At 38.0% G+C, this 16308-nt stretch overlaps 1 protein-coding gene across 1 annotated transcript in view; it reads left to right on the forward strand.

Annotated features, from left to right (window-relative positions):
- The window catches only part of washc4 (WASH complex subunit 4), a 28267-nt gene that overhangs the window by 11165 nt on the left and 794 nt on the right, over positions 1–16308 (forward strand). Inside the window, exons 15-32 of the mRNA XM_062035758.1 lie at positions 246–371; positions 454–561; positions 1930–2076; positions 2578–2657; positions 2734–2839; positions 5422–5538; positions 5613–5781; positions 5858–6012; positions 7167–7241; positions 7311–7415; positions 7480–7614; positions 7695–7803; positions 9767–9833; positions 9927–10013; positions 10120–10267; positions 11530–11626; positions 11702–11898; positions 16195–16291. Coding sequence (XP_061891742.1) covers positions 246–371; positions 454–561; positions 1930–2076; positions 2578–2657; positions 2734–2839; positions 5422–5538; positions 5613–5781; positions 5858–6012; positions 7167–7241; positions 7311–7415; positions 7480–7614; positions 7695–7803; positions 9767–9833; positions 9927–10013; positions 10120–10267; positions 11530–11626; positions 11702–11898; positions 16195–16291 — 2125 coding nt within the window. The remainder of the gene's footprint in view (positions 1–245; positions 372–453; positions 562–1929; positions 2077–2577; positions 2658–2733; positions 2840–5421; positions 5539–5612; positions 5782–5857; positions 6013–7166; positions 7242–7310; positions 7416–7479; positions 7615–7694; positions 7804–9766; positions 9834–9926; positions 10014–10119; positions 10268–11529; positions 11627–11701; positions 11899–16194; positions 16292–16308) is intronic.

A 16308-nucleotide genomic window follows, 5' to 3' on the forward strand; every position in this document is an offset into this window, starting at 1 on the left:
GAAAATGGCTAATTTGACTCAATTCGAACATTGTTGCCAGCAGTTTAGACATTGATGACTTTGTGTCTAATTATTTTAGGTTTACACTTACACCTTTGCATTGTATCGAAGTGTCTTTTCTTCAAAGTTGTCTCAGGAAAAGTTATAATGAATTATTGACAGAAATGTGAGGGGTGTACTCACTTTTGTGAGGGACTGTATATGAAAATACTTCACTAATTTATTGTGTTTTCTTTCTCACAAAGGGTGTTCTGTATGCATACAGCATAAGCACCATTATCAAGACCACCATGAACATGTACATGTCCATGCAGCGGCCCATGACCAAAACGTCTGTCAAAGCTCTGTGTCGACTGGTAGAGTTGTTAAAGGTATGTATACCTATTCACTCAATTTGGGGCTTTTGGAGTAAGCGAAATGTATTGATGACGCACCATGTGACTGTGCCCTCAGGCTGTGGAGCACACATTCCACAGACAGTCTATGGTCGTTGCAGATTCTGTGGCTCACATCACTCAGCAACTGCAGTCACAAGCCCTCAATGCCATCTGTGTTGCAAAGGTAACACACAAACTGTAAACCATTTTGGTTGAAGTTGATGGCAGATTCGAGTCACTTTGGCTTTATTATTATTGTAGTACAATGGTGTAGAATTACACTGCATCATAGTTGTGCCATGCATCTATTATTAAGGTCATATATTATTAAGGTCAAACACAGTCTGTTTTGCTGCACTGGTACTGCCTGCAATGATGCACCTCACGCATCTCAAATGTTAACATTCTTTATAATTACACAAAAGTGGACTTACTGTAATAGAAAAATAAATGAAACACTCTACCCTTACATTGAAGTGACGATGCATATGGTGACAACTGAACAAAATAATGCCAACACCCATGAAGTCAATCTTCTCTTAAGAGCCCATGTTGAGCCTGGTGCTTTTCTTGGAAGGGGTGTTGCAACATTTTTTTGTCTTAATGCCATGCATGATAGCTAAAAAATTAAAGTGAAATGATTTGAGAAGCATGTTTCTCATGGGTGTCCTGATCCAATATTAAAATCTGATATCCGCAAAAAAAAATATCACATTATATCGGCTTGCTAGCACTCCAACCGACACAAGCAGTACTGCAGTACATTTTCTTGTACTTTGCTTAGCATCCAGTAACCGCTAAATGTCCTCCAGTAAGCACACAAAGTTGGTATTTTCAAGTCATTTATAGAAGCTAAACATGCTAGGAGTTAGCAGCTACTGTATACAAAAGCTAAGCACACAATAGTACACAAACGAGATACACCTAATAAGTGTCCTTAATTGAACAATATTTAAATTTGAAACACAACATCTGTCTGTATAAACAAGTATCAACAATTATAGTTGCATATTACTTACGCATACAAAGTCTCAAAGGCAGAAGCGTTTTAGAAAGTATCCAGTAACAATAGTCTCCGCATCATTCAACTTACTGAGTCATGAACTTGATTAATTATTGTGGCCTTTAGGGCTCTCAAAAAACAACTACCAGCCTAAAGACAGCATAAGTCCATTCTAGATGGTTAATAATAAATTAGTTGTGTTTTTCATTGAATCAAGCAAATTCTAATATTACACACTAATAAAAAAAAGTATGGTTAGTGCTGAAAATCGTATTGAATGAATATCGGTATCGGCCAATTCTTAAGGCTCCAGTATCGATATTAGAAGGGAAAACGTTGTATTAGGACACTCCATTGTTTTTCATTAATATTTTGGTCGCATTTTAAACCGTTCCTCTTGGGACATATGACTTTAGTTGTTGTACTGTATTTTGCTTTTATCATGTGCATGATCATATTTTTCAAGCATAACTACACATACAGTAATCCTAATTTTGTTTCTATTTTCTTTTGCCTTACTCTTCCCTGTTCTGGTGTGTCTTACCACAGAAAAGAGTAATATCTGACAAGAAGTACAGTGAGCAGCGTCTGGATGTGCTCTCCTCCTTGGTGCTGGCTGAAAATGTCCTTAGTGGACCCAGCACGAAGGAGCGACGCCATGTTGTCTCTTTGGCTCTCTGTGTTGGAACTCAGCTGGTAAGTGCTACTGTGATCACCTCCTTTTTTTAAATTATTAAATAAGATGGAAAAACCGGGAAATTACCAATTCTCCAGCCTTGCAAAAACATGGAACATAAGAAAAAAGGTCAAATGTCCTGGAAACATTTAAGTTATCCAGGAAAATAATTTATCATCGTCCAGCCTTGTGAGTGAATGCAAACGGGTCGAAAGTGAAAAAATAAAAAAATAAAACGATGCAAAAGAATAGATCCTGTACAGTACTTTGTCTGTAGCTTTCTGACAAAAAAAAAACAAAAAACACTTACAATGACTTCTGTCACAATTTCGTAATCTACATGTGGCGGAAGGGAGTTTCTCCTTCAAGGCTAACTTATCTGTTTTTTGTTGGGTTTATGAAGGTTATACAGAAAATCTTAAACAGTATAAAACCCAAAATCAGATTAAAGCAAGAACATTGTGGCTTATATAAAAATATGATATAAGTAGAAACATTTTTCCCCTTACACGCACCTCTAGAAAACGTTCAAAGATGATGAGTTACTTCCACTGCAGCTTGTTTTGAAGAAGCTGGACCTGATAAGTGAACTGAGTGAGAGGTGAGGACATGTTGTTAGTGCTGAAATATTTTGGTTTCTCAGACATACTTTGTTATTGTTTTCCTTTGCTTCTCAGGGTCAAGCTTCAGTGCGACTGCAGCTTCCTTTATTGGCACCGAGCAGTTTTTCCTATCTACTTAGATGATGTTTATGAAAATGCAGTGGATGCAGCTCGGATACACGTAAGAACCATGGTTTCTTTGTACATGTCACATTCCTCATACAGTTCTTAATGTTTAAATCTTTTCACTATTATTGTCAAAAATAACACGTTAACTCGTGTGATTAATCACAAAAAATATTGTATTAATCATGTACAGTAAGTATTCACACCGCTTCACTTTTTCCACATTATGTTTCAGCCTTATTCCAAAATGGAAAAATTCATTTTTGTCTTCAAAATTTAACAGACAATACCCTAAAATGACAATGTGAAAAGGTTTTCTAAAATAATTTTGCTATTGTATTAAAAATAAAAAGTCACATGTACACAAGTATTCACAGCCTTTGCTCAATACTTTGTTGATGCACCTTTGGCAGACACTACAGCCTCAAGTCGTTTTGAATATGAGCCCACAAGCTTGGCTATCTTTGGGCAGTTTGACCCGTTCCTACTTGTGATACATGTGATTTTTTAGTTTTAATAAATTAGCAAAATTAATATTCATACAATATATATATATATATATATATATATATATATATATATATATATATATATATATATATATATATATATATATATATATATATATATATATATATATATATATGACACCCAGCAAGACATGCATTAAGCTGCAGACCTCAATTTAAAAAAGTGAAGTGAAGTGAATTACATTTATATTGCGCTTTTTCTCAAGTGACTCAAAGCGCTTTACATAGTGAAACCCAATATCTAAGTTACATTCAAACCAGTGTGGGTGGCACTGGGAGCAGGTGGGTAAAGTGTCTTGCCCAAGGACACAACGGCAGTGACTAGGATGGTGGAAGCGGGGATCGAACCTGCAACCCTCAAGTTGCTGGCACGGCCGCTCTACCAACCGAGCTATACCGGTATCTATGGGTCCACGTGTATAATATCAATGTTAATGTAACTGAGAGTGTACAAATGGACCCAATAAGGGTCCTTGACTATTAACTATATATCATTTAGCTAGGGACACCCTACAACCCCCTATGTAGTACATATTATTATAATAATATAATGGATATATCATTAATAATTATTATAATTGGATATTAAAAGTATGTGAAAGTTCAATTCCTACCTTGTTTACTTCTATGACAACCGCCTTAAGGTTTTTTTTAATCAATTAGAAATATCAAGCAGGTAAAATGTGCCAAACATGGATAAGTGTGGAGAGTGTTTTGCATTTTTACCATTGTCCCTTGCTGAAGCATAGAGGTGACAGAGCTTTCGCCGCTGCTGCTCCCAAGCTCTGGAAGACTTAGCTCTAAGTGTTAGACAGGCTTCCTCTCTTCCTGTTTTTAAATCACTCTTAAAAACATACTTTTATTCCATGGCTTTTAACACTGAGTGATCTCCATCCTGCTATGGCATCCCACAATGCACCTACTGTGAACCTGTTTTCTATGTTTTATTTATTTATTTATCATGCTCTGTTTGTGTTGTGTTGTGCTTGCTCGTTCCTCTTGTGTTATCTTTTAACCTGTCCATTGTACAGCACTTTGGCTACCCCTGTGGTAAATTTTAAATGTGCTTTATAAATAGATTTGATTTGATTTGATTTATAATGGATTTAAATGGGTCTAATTATTATTATTTTTTATGTTAATTTAATGTTTTTTATAATATCCAAAAAGTTCAATGAGCAGGTTGTGTTATGGGTATTAGACCACTGGCATATTTGTAAATGCTATGAATACGCCGCTCCGATCTTATTGCTATTTGAACTCGTTCTGTCTGGTGGGCTGAATTGAAGATGTCTTCCGGGGGCCAAATTGAAGACGCTGGCGGGCCGCATTTGGCTCGCGGGCTGTAGTTTTGACACCCTTGCTGTAGAATTTTAAGGACATAAGGGAATTTATTCCATTTTGGAATAAGGCCTTCAAATAATAAAATGTGGAAAAAGTTAAGCGCTGTGAATACTTTCCAGATGCACTTTATACACGCAGATAAATAACACAATTTATTTTGACCGCACATGCTCCTTTACCTTAATCGTGGATAGGTACCTGAAAGGCTGAGGGTTGTTATACGGTCAGTGATCAGGTAAATGCATCTGTCAGTGCAACGATGAGTGAAGAGACTCCAACTGTTGTGCTTGTTGGCAAATTTCTCTTCAAAATACACACTGGCTGGACTTTAGATAAAACAGTTACCAGGTTTTGAGCAGATAAAAGTAGTGCATTCAAGTAAAGCACTTTAAGAATGTTCCTGTATGACATTCTGACAATAAATTTGCATTTATTTTAAAATATTGGGCTATGTTTTTATTTTTATTTATGCAAGCGAATGATTAATCCCAATTCAAAAGTGCGAGTAATTTGATTTGAAAAACGTAATCATTTGACAGCACTTCTTTCACTATTGCTTGCATTCAATAATGTAAAAAAGTGTGCCTTGCAAGAGAAGTTGTACAATTTCACATAGTTACAAATTAGGATTTTTTTTTTGTTGGGGGCGGGGTATCACTTGATCACAGATTTTCCAGCCTCTCTTTTAAATCTATTTTAATTGGGTTTTCCTCTCCTGCTATGCTGTGCTGTCATGGATGCTGCTCGTGATTGGCCAATACAGTACATGTTTAGCGCCCTGAGGGACTGTGTGCCCTCCATGCTGCAAACCAAACACATGGAGTCCTGTGACCAGCTGCTGGAGAGCTACGACAAGGAGATCATGGATGTTTTCAATGAGGTAAGTCGAGGCGGACTGCAGTGAGTTAAGTATTGTCAAGTCCTTTAACCTATTTGGTTTGTGTTGAATGAAAGCACCTGCTGGACAAACTGTGTAAGGAGATAGAGAAAGACTTGCGTCTCTCCGTTCACACTCACCTGAAACTGGACGACAGGAACCCCTTTAAAGTTGGCATGAAGGACTTGGCCCACTTCTTCTCCCTCAAACCTATCAGATTCTTCAACCGCTTTCTTCATATCAAAGGTGCTCAGAAATATTATTTTGAGTGTTAAGAGCTGCCAAATGGAATTTCTTTTCAAATGTTCGTATGTCTTTGCAGCCTACGTGACACACTACCTGGATAAAACATTCTACAACCTAACCACTGTGGCTCTTCATGACTGGGCCACTTACAGTGAGATGAGGAACCTCGCAACGCAGCGTTACGGCCTGATAATGACCGAAGCGCACTTGCCAAGCCAGACTCTTGAGCAGGTCTGTGGGTTTGATCCGAACACATCCTTGGTGTGCATGCACACATTCTATTTTGCAGCATTTTTTGTTTGATAATGGAGCAAAAAACACCCCAATTTGTCAACTGAAGAAAAAAGAAATTGTGGTTAAAAAAAAATGTGTTTCCCATATGTTCATCAATTTGTGGCATGCTGTCATAAATCAATTTGGTCTGCCACAAATAGTTTTTGGGGCTACCTGTTGGCCCACGTTATAATGCATCTCCTGTGTCAGAATAAGAAGACAGAGCAGGAGAGACAATTCAAACACCTCTGGACACTGTTTTTCAAAAAAGAAACTAGCACGTATTGCTCTTCTCAATGAGCACCAGGTGCTGCTGTGCCTCCACCCCTCTCCCATTTTTTTGTTTTACGTTTCATGTTTTTCACTCACTTTTTACAAATTCATCATGCCCTATAAGTCAAAGAGCTGTTTCTCTTTAAGAAGAGTGATGCATAGTTTTATGTTAATGTCTCCAAAAATGTCTAATACATCTACAAATAGCATTTTCTGATAAAGACAATCTAAATATGTATGAATTCTCGCTAAATATAACGACAAAGACTTTTAAGTTGGTAACCAGCCATCCTGCTACGTTGTCGTGACCTGACCTTATAGCAACCCGTGCCGCCTTTCAGGCAATCCATCCACTGGATGGATTGGTACACTCAAAATAAATTGCGTGATTAATCTGCATGCATACATGATTAATACAATATTTTTTGGGATTAATCACATTAACTAAATTATTTTTCACAGCCCTAATGAAAACACAACTATTTATTGCAATGAATGAAAGTTAATTCATTTTTTTCATGGAGACTTTTAGTCAGAATTCCATACACAGTTTTATAGAGAAGACCCCATTTGTGTATGAGCTGTGTTTCAGAAGCAGAATTATGATGCCATCTACTGTACACAGTTGTAACAACAAGCTGCATTCCCAGACAGTCCCAATGTGTTAATGAGCAAAGGCGTGACAGGCAGCCAGCTATAACTCAGGCTGTCTGAATGTTTTCGTGATGGGTTGTCATGAGTAAATAAATCCATAGGGAAAAGTTTAATTTCTGAGGGAAGTGCAATTTGGGTAATAAAGGCTCACCTGATGTACTATTCTACTGATGCATTTTCAACAGGGTTTGGATGTGTTGGAGATCATGAGGAACATCCATGTCTTTGTCTCACGCTACCTCTACAACCTCAACAACCAGGTTCGACCTGTAGCCCCCTTATTTATCTTCATAGCAGCACTGGTTTTAACACAAATGGTTCTCCAACAGATCTTCATAGAGAAAGCAAGTAACAACAAGCACTTGAACACCATCAACATCCGACACATTGCCAACTCCATCCGCACCCACGGCACAGGCATCATGAACACCACAGTGAGTGCACGTACAGGAGTTTTTATTCAAGTTCGTCTTCACCTGAAGGATTTGTCTCATTCAGGTGAACTTCACCTACCAGTTCCTGCGGAAGAAGTTTTACATCTTTAGTCAGTTTATGTACGACGAGCACATTAAATCCAGACTCATTAAAGACATTCGCTTCTTCCGAGAAACAAAAGACCAGTCCGACCAAAAGGTAGCACGCCAATAAAAGAAAGCAATGGAAGTATTTTTTTTATTTTTATTACATCAACTAAGTTTATGCTCTTGTTGTAGTATCCGTTTGAGCGCGCTGAGAAGTTTAATCGAGGCATCAGGAAGCTGGGCATCACTCCTGATGGACAGAGTTACCTGGACCAGTTCAGACAGCTCATCAGTCAGATTGGTGAGATGCAAACACATGTCACACTCTTTATTATTTCAATAACACTTAAAGAGCAACTGCATTCTAACTCATACACAAACGCAAATGAAAGTCAGCTAACAATGGAGGCTATTGGAGTTGCTCTCTTCCGCCTATAAAGCGCTCTAAAAAACATTCAAACCCCTCCGTCAACCTTTTATGTACGGTACACGCCGCAAGTGTATATGTAATGTAGTAACAGGCACATTCCTAATAACTAGGTCTGGGCGGTATACCGGTAATATAGTTAATACCAGGATATTCTAAAGAGCGGTATATGTTTGAGACAATATTTTTGATGTGCCTTTGTTACGGCCAGTTGCTCTTTTCTGCGCCTGACAGGCGAAGCACAGGGCATCCTCTTTGGCTCATCCCCACCCCTTGCATCAGTTTTGTAGCTTCTGTAATGAGCTAAACTGTTTTCAGATGTGTGAACATGATTGCACAAGGGTTTTCTAATCATCAATTAGCCTTCTGAGCCAATGAGCAAACACATTGTACCATTAGAACACTGGAGTGATAGTTGCTGGAAATGGGCCTCTATGCACCTATGTAGATATTGCACCAAAAACCAGACATTTGCAGCTAGAATAGTCATTTACCACATTAGCAATGTATAGAGTGTATTTCTTTAAAGTTAAGACTAGTTTGAAGTTATCTTCATTGAAAAGTACAGTGCTTTTCCTTAAAAAATAAGGACATTTCAATGTGACCCCAAACTTTTGAACGGTAGTGTATTTTCACCACATATGCCCCTTTACATGAACTGTGGATGGTTACCTGAAAGGTTCTTGTATGGTCAGTGATAGATCAACCTATACGCCAGTGCAAAGATAAAGACTTCGACTGGTGTGCTTGTTGTTAAATGTCACTTCAAATTACACCCAGACCGTAAATAAAACTGATCGCAAGTTTTGACCAAATAAATTACATACTGTCATTTCCGGACTATAGAGTGCATCAGTATTTATTTTAGTTACTTGCTGTAAAACACGTTAGGTTCCATAATCTATTGTCAAATTATCGGATGGGGATTGGAGGCCAAAACATTTTGCGTGGGACATTCCTCAGGAAAACCTTTAAAAATGTTCCAGCATGACATTCTGACATTAAAATTGCATTTGTGTTAAAATTTGGTGTATTTCTAAAGTTTATTTAAATTATGCACAAAGATTGTTTACCGTGATTAATCGATATTCAAAGTGGGTTTATTCTGATTAAAACAATCATTTGACACTACTGATAATAATGTACATACCGTATTTTTCGGAGTATAAATCGCTCCGTAGTATAAATCGCACCGGCCGAAAATGCATAATAAAGAAGGAAAAAAACATATATAAGTCGCACTGGAGTATAAGTCGCATTTTTTGGAGAAATTTATTTGATAAAAAGGCAATTTAAAATAAATAAAGAATAGTGAACAACAGGCTGAATAAGTGTACGTTATATGACACATAAATAACCAACTGAGAACGTGCCTGGTATGTTAACGTAACATATTATGGTAAGAGTCATTCAAATAACTATAACATATAGAACATGCTATACGTTTACCAAACAATCTGTCACTCCTAATCACTAAATCCGATGAAATCTTATACGTGTAGTCTCTTGCGTGAATGAGCTAAATAATATTATTTGATATTTTACGGTAACGTGTTAATAATTTCACACATAAGTCGCTCCTGAGTATAAGTCGCACCCCCGGCCAAACTATGAAAAAACCTGCGACTTATAGTCCGAAAAATACGGTACATGTTAATGTGGCCAATTGTTGCTCGGCAAAATACATGCGGTGCCCCATAAAAGTCATAATATGCTTGTGTGGTTGAATAGTAAACTATATGCTGACTGTAATATCTGAATGAAGGAAATACAGCGCCATCTGCTGGAATATTACATTTCAGAAAATGCGCTTGTAAACTTTAACATTCTTTTTTAGGCAATGCCATGGGTTACGTGCGCATGATCCGCTCTGGAGGACTCCACTGCTGCAGCAGTGCCATTAGGTAAGGTAGCTTGTTTACAATAGAGTCTTAAACTGTACGACTTAATGAATGAAGAAAGGCAGGTTTATATTTGTGTACAATTTGGGTTTGTAGGTTTGTCCCTGACTTGGAGGATATTGTCAACTTTGAGGAGCTGGTTAAAGAGGAGGGACTGTCAGAGGAAACGCAGAAAGCCGCCGGGTAACAACTTGTTATGTTTTCTTAAATTGTAGTGAGTTAAATGTAGGTTTACATGAGACACACAACTTTAATGAACATCACCTGATGAATCGTGTTTGTGGAACAGAGTGCTGGATTCAGTGCTGGAAGATCTGACCAGCAACTCCGCCGAGGGGACGGAATACTTTAAGATGCTTGTGGCAGTGTTTGCACCCGAGTTTCGAAGTGCAAAGAATATGCACCTGAGGAATTTCTACATGATTGTGCCCCCACTGGTCAGTACCAATAGATTTGTTTTAAATACAGTGGTACCTCAACTTACAACCTGAATTGGTTCTGTGATAGAGCTCTTAACTCAAAACACTTGTATCTCAAATCAACTTCACCCATAGAAATGTCTTCAAATAAATGTAATTGGTGCTTGGCCCCCCAAAAGAGCAAATTTTAACATATAAGATGCCTTTTAAAAATAAAAACTAACTTTTGATAATATTGTACAAAAAACAATAGAGTAATTTTATGAAGTTATGCAATAGTATGTACAGCATTTACTTTGGAGAGTTGACTTCCAGGGTATATTATACTAAATAAACAGTTGTTACTATTGACAACAAGGCCATAAAACATTTTTTAAAATTATAAAAAGTTTATATCAATTGATAGAGCTGAAGTTGTTCGAAGATTTCAAGCGGTTAAAGTAAAAAAAAAGGTTATTACTGACTTATGACATTTTTATGAGTGTGTTCCTTTTGGATCCGAAGAGTAAGTGTGTATTGTCAGTCTTAAGCTTGCACAAGGATTAAAGCATAACAATTGGCCGAGAGACAACTCTTATCCTAAAACACTCTTAAGTTGGAGGACCACTGTAACAATAAAATAACACAACTTTTTTTATCCTTATTTATTAGTTTTAATATTTTGTCCATTAATATCATGGCAATAAAAGTTGTAATGTAGAAAACTTAATTTAAGAAAAGTGAATTATAATTTACATTCAATGCATTTGATGACCCAAAAATGGGTAATGTATACAAGTAGCTTTAAAGGTTATAGTTTAATATATATATATATATATATATATATATATATATATATATATATATATATATATATATATATATATATATATATATATATATATCAGGGCTGTACAGTGCAAGCACATTACTCGCATTTGCGACTAAAATTGGGTTGTGCCAGTATTTAAAAACAAGCACACGTGCGAATACAGATTTGAACCCTTTAATTTGCTTTTGCTCTTACAATAAATCCATCCAAAGTTCATCAACCCACAGTAAAATTTGTGCGCATCTTTAGCATGTTGAAAATAAACTTAAACCTTAATCATAACCAAATGGACAAGTGATTGACGCTGAAGTCTCACTGATCTCTCTGCACCTTGTTTGTGAATAATGAAATTGTGTTATGTAAGACATTTCATTTTGCTCCTGTATTTTTTCTGTGCTACTAATTCTCTTCATTAGTGGAAAAAGCACAGCGTGGACCTCTAAATATATATATGCATTTGACATTTTAGGCAGTAAATTTCGTGGAACATTCCATCAGCTGCAAAGAGAAGCTGAACAAGAAGAACAAGACTGGAGCTGCTTTCACCGATGATGGCTTTGCTATGGGTCAGTGGCTTCTATTGACACATGGCAGCATGCAGATCACTTATTTATTTATGTCTTTTTTTTCCTCACCACCAGGTGTGGCGTACATTCTGAAGCTGCTGGACCAATACCTGGAGTTTGACTCGCTGCACTGGTTCCAGTCGGTTCGAGATAAGTACAAGAAGGAGATGAACGCTGTAGTGAAGGAGCAACACGTGCACTCTGCCAGCCAGGATCAGAAGTTGCTGCAAACAATGAACCTCACTCAGAAAAGACTGGATCTTTATCTTCAGGTACGAAACGCTTCTTTGTTTTTTGTTTTTTATGTCATTGTGTGAAAAACGCACAAGAAAAATTCATACAGTGTCTCCCACATGACTGCAATGTGTTTGTGGTGATGAGTTGCAGAGGGCAGGGGGGTCCTGCACCATCTAATTTGCATAATTGAACATTACGCTTGTGCATGTCAATTTTTTGGCAAAAGCAAAACAAATATGTTTCAAAACTATGAATGTTCTGATTAGTGTAAGATCGGCCAATACTGATCAAATGTGTTAACTGTAATTTTTTTATGTATTTATGGTGAGGTCTACTGACAATTTAATAATATCCACACTAGGGTTGTACGGTATACCGGTACTAGTATAGTATCGCGGTACTAATGAATCAAAAACGGTACTATACTCTGTTTGAAGAGTACCGGTTCGCCATATTTTTTTTTTACAGGCATGACGGTGCGTCGTCGTGACATTGCTGGTTTAACGAGCAGAGGAGCATGTTCGGCAGCGCACAATCACGGAGTACTTACAAGCAGACACAGTGTGTAGACAGAAAATGGAGAATGGACGCATTTTAGCTTAAAAACTAATGATAAAGGTGAAGTTATAACACTGAAACGCCCTCAGGAAGAGGTGCTTGAAGACATGGCTAGCTAGTTAGCGGCTAATGTCCATTCGCAATCTGCAGTGTTTTAGCTACTTCTAAATCACTAACCCTTGCCTCCAGGGCGACAAATAAAGTAAGTTCTTACAAGTATCATCCCTGCAGGACGAGGAATAGCTAAACATGCTTCACTACACACCGTAGCTCACCGGCGTCACAATGTAAACAAACGCCATGGGTGGATCTGCACCTAACATCCACTGTAATGATACCAAGTACAAGAGAGCATCTCGTCGATACTACTATGATTACATCAATATTTTTTATCGTCACAAAATCTTTTTTGTCTTTAAAAAAAAATTCATATTATGTTTATAAACCCAGAAAATATGTCCCTGGACACGAGAACTTAAATTATGACCAACGTATGATCCTGTAACTACTTGGTATCGGATCGATACCTAAATTTGTGGTATAATATTCTCTCTTTAGACTCTTATTATTTTAAATGTTAATTTCCGATTAAAAGCTACTTACTTTCTGATGATACGTGCTTCCATCTACACTTCTTTGACTTAACTAGGCTCTAAACTAGCCAGCGTGCCTGCTCTCAGCGTGTAACATGTTTAGCCTCGTCCTCCAGTGATAACGTTACATATGCAAAACCAACTTTTTTTTACCTATTGGTACCTGTTTTTGTGTATTTGGGATCTGCATAAGTCCCAAAACTTTTAACTAAAACTATGGAGGCATGGCAAAGATATTTATAAAACTGTCAGGTTCAAACACTGATGACATGTATTAAACAAGACAAGAAGCAAGGAATTAAACAGAGACAGAATTCAATTTAGCGCAATTGAGGAAAAACGCGTAGACACTGTACTTTTGTACAGTGTCGTCCCACGCTCTGACGAAAGATTGTACGCCTCCTCTTTTATTCGGACTTTCCCTGATTACATGGCAACAGGGAGGGGGGTCGTAAACAGCCATCGCCTTTGGTTAGAAAATAGCTCAAAGAAAAGGTCGTGGCGAAGTTGGGAGAGTGGCCGTGCCAGCAATCTGAGGGTTACTGGTTCGATCCCCACCTTCTACCATCCTAGTCACGTCCGTTGTGTCCTTGAGCAAGACACTTTACCCTTGCTCCTGATGGGCCTGGTTAGCGCTGTGCATGGCAGCTCCCGCCATCAGTGTGTGAATGTGTGTTTGTGAATGGGTGAATGTGGAAATAGTGTCAAAGCGCTTTGAGTTCCTTAAAAAAGGTACAAAAGCGCTATGCAAGTACAACCCATTTACCATTAAAACAGTTCAAAGAAAAGGTGCCTGGAGGGAAGTCAGGCCCTGCCTCCTCTCCGCTTTGTAGATCTCTGGTAAAGACAAAATCTTCCTGTGGATTACAATACATCAAAGAAACCAATGCCTTCATGTAAAACATAATCCATGCAACATTTTGACCAAAGAACCACCATTACATGTTATGTAGACCACAAGAAAGTGTTTTCAATGTAGGTTAAAATAATCATAAGACCCCTTTAAAGGCCTACTAAAACCCACTACTACCGACCACGCAGTCTGATAGTTTATATATCAATGATGAAATCTTAACATTGCAACACATGCCAATACGGCCGGGTTAACTTATAAAGTGACATTTTAAATTTCCCGCGAAACTTCCAGTTGAAAACGTCTATGTATGATGACGTATGCGCGTGACGTCAATCGTTGAAACGGAAGTTTTCGGACACCATTGAATCCAATACAAAAAGCTCTGTTTTCATCGCAAAATTCCACAGTATTCTGAACATCTGTGTTGGTGAATCTTTTGCAATTTGTTTAATGAACAATGAAGACTGCAAAGAAGAAAGTTGTAGGTGGGATCGGTGTATTAGCGGCTGGCTGCAGCAACACAACCAGGAGGACTTTGACTTGGGTAGCAGACGCGCTATCCGACGCTAGCCGCAGACCGCATCAATGATCGGGTAAAGTCCTTTGTCGCTCCGTCGATCGCTGGAACGCAGGTGAGCACGGGTGTTGATGAGCAGATGAGGGCTGGCTGGCTGGCTTAGGTGGATAGCTAATGTTTTTAGCATAGCTCTGTGAGGTCCCGTAGCTAAGTCAGCTTCAATGGCGTCGTTAGCAACAGCATTGTTAAGCTTCGCCAGGCTGGAAAGCATTAACCCTGTAGTTACAGGTCCATGGTTTAATAGTATTGTTGATTTTCTGTCTATCTTTCCAGTCAGGGGTTTATTTCTTTTGTTTCCATCTGCAGTTAAGCCCGATGCTATCACGTTAGCTCCGTAGCTGAAGTGCTTCGCCGATGTATTGTCGTGGGGATAAAAGTCACTGTGAATGTCCATTTCGCGTTCTCGACTCTCATTTTCAAGAGGATATAGTATCCGAGGTGTTTTAAAGTACAAATCCGTGATCCACAATAGAAAAAGGAGAGTGTGTGGAATCCAATGAGCCCTTGTACCTAAGTTACGGTCAGAGCGAAAAAAGATACGTCCTGCACTGCACTCTAGTCCTTCACTCTTACGTTCCTCATCCACGAATCTTTCATCCTGGCTCAAATTAATGGGGTAATCGTCGCTTTCTCGGTCCGAATCGCTCTCGCTGCTGGTGTAAACAATGGGGAAATGTGAGGAGCCTTTCAACCTGTGACGTCACGCTACTTCCGGTACAGGCGAGGCTTTTTTTATCAGTGACCAAAAGTTGCAAACTTTATCGTCGATGTTCTCTACTAAATCCTTTCGACAAAAATATGGCAATATCGAGAAATGATCAAGTATGACACATAGAATCGATCTGCTATCCCCGTTTAAATAAAAAAAAATCATTTTAGTAGGCCTTTAAGATACTAACAAATGCAGTTTATTTGCCTTAATGAAGGTGATTATTATCATCTTAGGGGAGCGGCTCCACACTGTGTATGTAGATACATAATTAGCTGCTAGCCGCTTTTCATCAAGGGAACTAAAAATACAGTGTCAGCAAAAAGGATGCTGCAATGGCCATCATATAATTTTTCATGTCAAACGCTGATTTCTTAAATCTGATTAATGTGCTTTGTTGTTAGACTATCCAAAAGTATCCATTAATTGTCTGCTTTTATTTTGAAGACTCGCTATATATAGTTGCTGAATTTGCAACTTATTTTCCGCGTATGAGGTGTGTTTAAGTTAAGTATGATGCCATCTACTATACGGATTTAGAACGACAAGGTGCAGTCCCATTATAATGTGTTTATGAGCAAGGGCGAGATGTACTGTACCATTGAAATAAATGTATAAATTAATGTAAAGGAAACATCAGACTAGGGTTGTACGGTATACCGCTATTAGTATAGTACCGCAATACTAATGAATCATATTCGGTACTATACCACCTCTAAAAAGTACCGGTGGATCTACACCTGACATCCACAGCAGCTGAATTAGAAACCTTTGTTTGTTTACTTACTACTAAAAGACAAGTTGTCTTGTATGTTCACTATTTTATTTAAGGACAAACTTGCAATGAGAAACATATGTTTAATGTACCCTAAGATTTTTTGTTAAAATAAAGCCAATAATGCAATTTTTTTTTTGGTCCCCTTTATTTAGAAATGTATCAAAAGTATGGAAATACATAATGGTACCGGTAGTGGTACCAAAAATTGGTATCGGGACAACACTACATGAGACTAACTGACATGTGATCTCCATCTGCAGGAGTTTGAGCTGCTTCACTTTTCCTTAAGCAGCGCTCGGATTTTTTTCCGAGCGGACAAGACCGCAGCCGAGGAGACTCAGGAAAAGAAAGATAAAGGTTGTTGAATGTACAAG

Source organism: Entelurus aequoreus, linkage group LG24 (genome assembly GCF_033978785.1).
Source record: "Entelurus aequoreus isolate RoL-2023_Sb linkage group LG24, RoL_Eaeq_v1.1, whole genome shotgun sequence".
Taxonomy (NCBI): domain Eukaryota; kingdom Metazoa; phylum Chordata; class Actinopteri; order Syngnathiformes; family Syngnathidae; genus Entelurus; species Entelurus aequoreus.